General features: G+C 44.5%; 1 protein-coding gene across 1 annotated transcript; it reads left to right on the forward strand.

The window, feature by feature from the left end:
- Positions 1 to 3,127: 3,127 nt before the first annotated feature.
- On the forward strand, positions 3,128 to 3,928 carry LOC128055989 (elongation factor 1-beta-like). The gene has a single exon (XM_052648606.1). The coding sequence runs from the start codon at positions 3,203 to 3,205 to the stop codon at positions 3,878 to 3,880; it is 678 nt and encodes a 225-aa protein (XP_052504566.1). The 5' UTR covers positions 3,128 to 3,202; the 3' UTR covers positions 3,881 to 3,928.
- The last annotated feature ends 570 nt before the right edge of the window (positions 3,929 to 4,498 follow it).

The raw sequence follows: 4,498 nt of genomic DNA on the forward strand, positions 1-4,498 counted from the left end.
TAGTTTTTCCTAATCTCCTGCTATCATTCACCACTTCAGGAACAAACCCCTACAGCTTTTATTGTATGACCAAGTCATTTCAGCCCCTAACAATTTCCTGCCACCACAGGCCCTGACACATTTCCTTTCAACAGAGGTTATGTTTACAGATAGATCTGTTTTCATCAGTTAGACTGTAAGCCTTTTAAGGACAGAATCAAGACTTATTTGCTCTTTCTCTAATATCTTTGTGTCTGGCGCAAAGGAGATTCTTCACAGAAATCTGTTGATTGGATGAATGAATCAACAAACTAGTTTGGGTGTGAGTGTGCTTTCTGTCTTTTTGTCTGGATTGTAAGGTCCATAAGACCAAGATCTGGTTTCCGAATTCTTTTAAGATCCTCATCTTTAGCAAATGGTAGAATCAGGGCAGAAATAGTCATGGAACTGAATTGTAATAGTCTGTCCTAAAAGACAGTCACACTATGTCCTTGCTTGGAGAAAAGGCAGCTCTCTGTCAAAGGGAAGCAGTCCTATGTGAAATCTTACATGGAAATTAGAGAAATTTTTAATCTCTGAGTTTGTCACTTGTCCAACCCTCTGTGTGCTGTTTTCTATAACTCTGCATGTGACCAAACGTCCTTGACTTGACCTTATGGGAATATGTAAACTGTGAATTTCAAGCGGGGATGTTTGTGGGAGGAGGGTATCATAGGATGTGGAGCAAACTTTATTTGCAGTTCCCTGACTCAGGAGTGACTTCTGGTAAGTAACAAGAGGTGACTCCACAAGGAGTCTTGTCTGCTTCTTTAAACACAAGACTTTTTATTGGGATGGCACCCTGCCAATCTGACAGGAAGTACACAACAAAGAAGCAGCTGCCTTTAGGTCCCATACTGACCAGCACTAACTTTTTGCAGGCTAGTTTTTAGCATGAAGTTTCTCCTTCAGGAGGGAAAAGCTGATCTCAAAAGAATACAGGTGATGTGTCCCTTTGTCCGGGTAGATCAAACGCATTTACTTCTATAAACAAAAAATAATTTTTAAAATGCATCAAGGAGCTTGCAGCTTTAAGTACCCCAATGTATACTTCTCTGACATGGATCATCTGACCATCCCCACTTCCCAAGTTTACCTATTTTGCAAGCATACGTGGTCTATATTGGGGCTTTTTCAAAGACATATAAATTTATCTTCAAAGAACAAGGGGAAGGCAGTGAAGTACAGGAGGTTAGGAAAACTCATTACACTTTGGAGAATGTTTCAAACTTGACCTCAAAGCAGTGACCTGAAAGCTTGCAGTTCAACCTCAAGGTCACTCTGTGTCCCACGCTGCTGTCAGCCAGGAAAGGTGAGAGTTCCTTGGGTTGGGGTCAGGGTGGGGATAGGGTCAGGAGAAGTTCTGGGCATTCAGAACCGTAGGAAGTGCTTGTTCGCTCTTCATTTTGTTTGCTGAAGAAGAGAAAAGAAGCCCACACGTCTCTTTGAAGCCCTGTGGGGCTGTTTTCACTGTGAGAGCAAAGCTCATGACTGTTCCTGGAATGCTGGTCCTACCATTTATTGTCCTTGGATTTAATGCCTGCCTTGCATTTGGAATAAAGATCCATTCATTCCTGTGCCAAGAAATAAAGAATTCTATTGTCTCCCTGCCCGAATTGTTCCAAGACCATCATTTTTTTTTTTTTTTTTCATGAGGCTGACAGGCCAGATAGCATCTCGTTTGGCCCCATGATCTGGTCTCCAGAAGAGATGTTGTGCCCCTTTTCGGTCTGAGCTTCTCAGCCACAATACCGTCACACAGAGCGGTTCTGTCCCCTCGGGACCAGGAACTTTGCCCCTTTCACAAGGACCCTTAACAACTTTTGTGGATTGCCAAACCAGACTTACTCTAATTCTCCACCATGAAGATGGTTGTGTCACTCAAATTAGCTGAACCTTGGGTGGCCGCTAATTCCATCCCTGGGGAGAAACGAATGTAGCTGATTTGCATGCAGTGACATGCTCCATCCCAGAATATTCCTTGATGATTCACCAGAATAAAGGCCAATTTAATTAAAACAAACACAGAAGTGTGAAAAAACAAAGGGCAAAAGAAGTTTGAAGGAAGTTGGTTATCACTTCAGAGGAAAACTACCTCCAGGGGCTGAAGCCTAAACAGTTCCTAACAGAATGTTCTTATTCATTTAGGAGGTTTACTTCCAGCACATCTGCCCTCCTAAACCTTCCGCTTTCCTCTTCAGCCTCCTATGCCAGCAGACCTCCTGGCCTCCAGCCTGGGAGAGAAGATGAATCCACTCCCCACCCTATATTTGTTTCCTCTAGTTTCAGACAAAGGCGACCTTTCTCCAATTTACTGCTTGTCCTTCCTGTTGGGTTCTTCATCCAAATGTCTCCTTCCGGAGCTGGTTCCAAGTTATGTCTGCTCTGCATTGTAGGGTCCTTTTTCTTAGTTAGTTGACTCCATTGCTATAGCCTATAAAAATGCTCAAGTGTCTCGAATCTTTTGAAAACATCCTCCTTTAACCTGTCTTTCTCCCCATCTCCACTCCAATCACTTCCCTTTCTCTTCCCAGATAAGATCCTTCAAAATATAGCTTATATTTACTATCTCCACTTCTATTTGCGCTTTGCCTGCTTCACTTTTCATCACTGTGGTTTCCTCTTTTTTTTTTTTTTTTAATTTGCTTATTTATTTTTGGCTGCGCTGGGTCTTCATGGCTATGTGGGCTTTCTCTAGTGGGGTCTGCGAGCTTCTCTTTGAGGTGGCTCCTCTTGTTGAGGGGTGCCGGCTCTGGGACACACAGGCTCAGTCGTTGTGGCTCACGGGCTTTCTTACTCCGTGACATATGGTATCTTCCCAGATCAGGGATTGAACTAGTGTCCCCTTGTCTTGCATTGGCAGACAAGTTATCAATCAATTGTCACGCGAGTGTATGTTTCTCGATTCTTTGTCTCGTCACAACAAAGATTTGGAGTGACGGACATTAAAGCCCCCTCGGCGTGTCACAGCTCTCAGGTCTTGAATGGACCATGTTATAGCTCTTAGACAAATCAGTGTTACAGCTCTATTTTATTTAGAAGATAGCAGGAAAATCCATCTTCAAGGCGTGAGGGCACGTTGATCCAAAGACACGAGGAGAGCCTTTTTTCCTCTTAGCGCTGGGCGCTGACCGGTTGCGCGCCTCTTTCTTCGCTGCCTCCGAGTTCTAGATTAGCCGTCACCATGGGTTTTGGAGACTTGAAAAGCCCCGCTGGCCTCCAGGTGCTCAACGACTACTTGGCGGACAAGAGTTACATAGAGGGGTATGTGCCATCACAAGCAGATGTGGCAGTATTTGAAGCCGTCTCCGGCCCACCACCTGCCGACTTGTGTCATGCCCTCCGTTGGTATAATCACATCAAATCTTATGAGAAGGAAAAGGCCAGCCTGCCAGGAGTGAAGAAAGCTTTGGGCAAATATGGCCCTGCTAATGTGGAAGACACCACAGAAAGTGGAGCTACAGATAGTAAAGATGATGATGACATTGATCTCTTTGGATCTGATGATGAGGAGGAAAGTGAAGAAGCCAAGAGGCTAAGAGAAGAACGCCTTGCCCAGTATGAGTCAAAGAAAGCCAAAAAACCGGCACTTGTCGCCAAGTCTTCCATCTTACTAGACGTGAAACCTTGGGATGATGAGACCGACATGGCAAAACTAGAGGAGTGCGTCAGAAGCATTCAAGCAGACGGCTTGGTCTGGGGCTCTTCTAAACTAGTTCCAGTTGGGTATGGCATTAAGAAACTTCAAATACAGTGTGTAGTTGAAGACGACAAAGTTGGGACAGACATGCTGGAGGAGCAGATCACTGCTTTCGATGAGTGTGTACAGTCTATGGATGTGGCTGCATTCAACAAGATCTAAAATCCATCATGGATCAGTGCCCTTAAATAAAAGTTTGAAAGACAAAAACAAAAAACAAAAAAAAAAACCAAAGACACGAGGAGAAGAGCGCCCCAGTGCACGGGAGAGAGCGAGCTAGCTTTGGCTTCTCTATTTATATGTTTCTCTCTCCCTGGGCCTGTCCTATGTAAACTGGGCCAGCCAGGAGTGTTGTTTGTTTTACCTGAGGTCCTCACTCCAGTCCTCGGACCTTCTTTTGTTCTATTTTCGTGGGCTTTTCCCTTCCTTGTCTTTTCGCCACCGCCATTTTGGACTCCTTTTCCCTGTTCTACCTACCTAACACAATGAACCACCAGGGAAGTCCCTATAATTTCCTCTTTAAGCTCTCTATCTCCCTGGCAGCAACTTTACTATTTCCAGCCCCCAAGCCAGGAAAATGGTTGAAATAAGACATGAAGGACCTACTTGTCAGAGGCAAAGGACTCTATACTCAACTTGTTTGACTTTTATGTAGCACTTGCCTCTGTGGTCAGTCCTTGCTTCCTGAGATTCTACTCTGGATTTTTAAGAAACCACCCCCTCTTTCTTCTTCTTCTCTCTCTGATGATTCCTCTCCACCTCCACCCTCAAGTGCTGATG

This window comes from Budorcas taxicolor, chromosome 11 (assembly GCF_023091745.1).
Source record: "Budorcas taxicolor isolate Tak-1 chromosome 11, Takin1.1, whole genome shotgun sequence".
NCBI classification, from domain to species: Eukaryota; Metazoa; Chordata; class Mammalia; order Artiodactyla; family Bovidae; genus Budorcas; species Budorcas taxicolor.

Excerpts from the sequence above, each read along its gene's own strand:
- LOC128055989 (XM_052648606.1), top strand. The coding sequence starts at position 3,203 with ATGGGTTTTGGAGACTTGAAAAGCCCCGCTGGCCTCCAGGTGCTCAAC.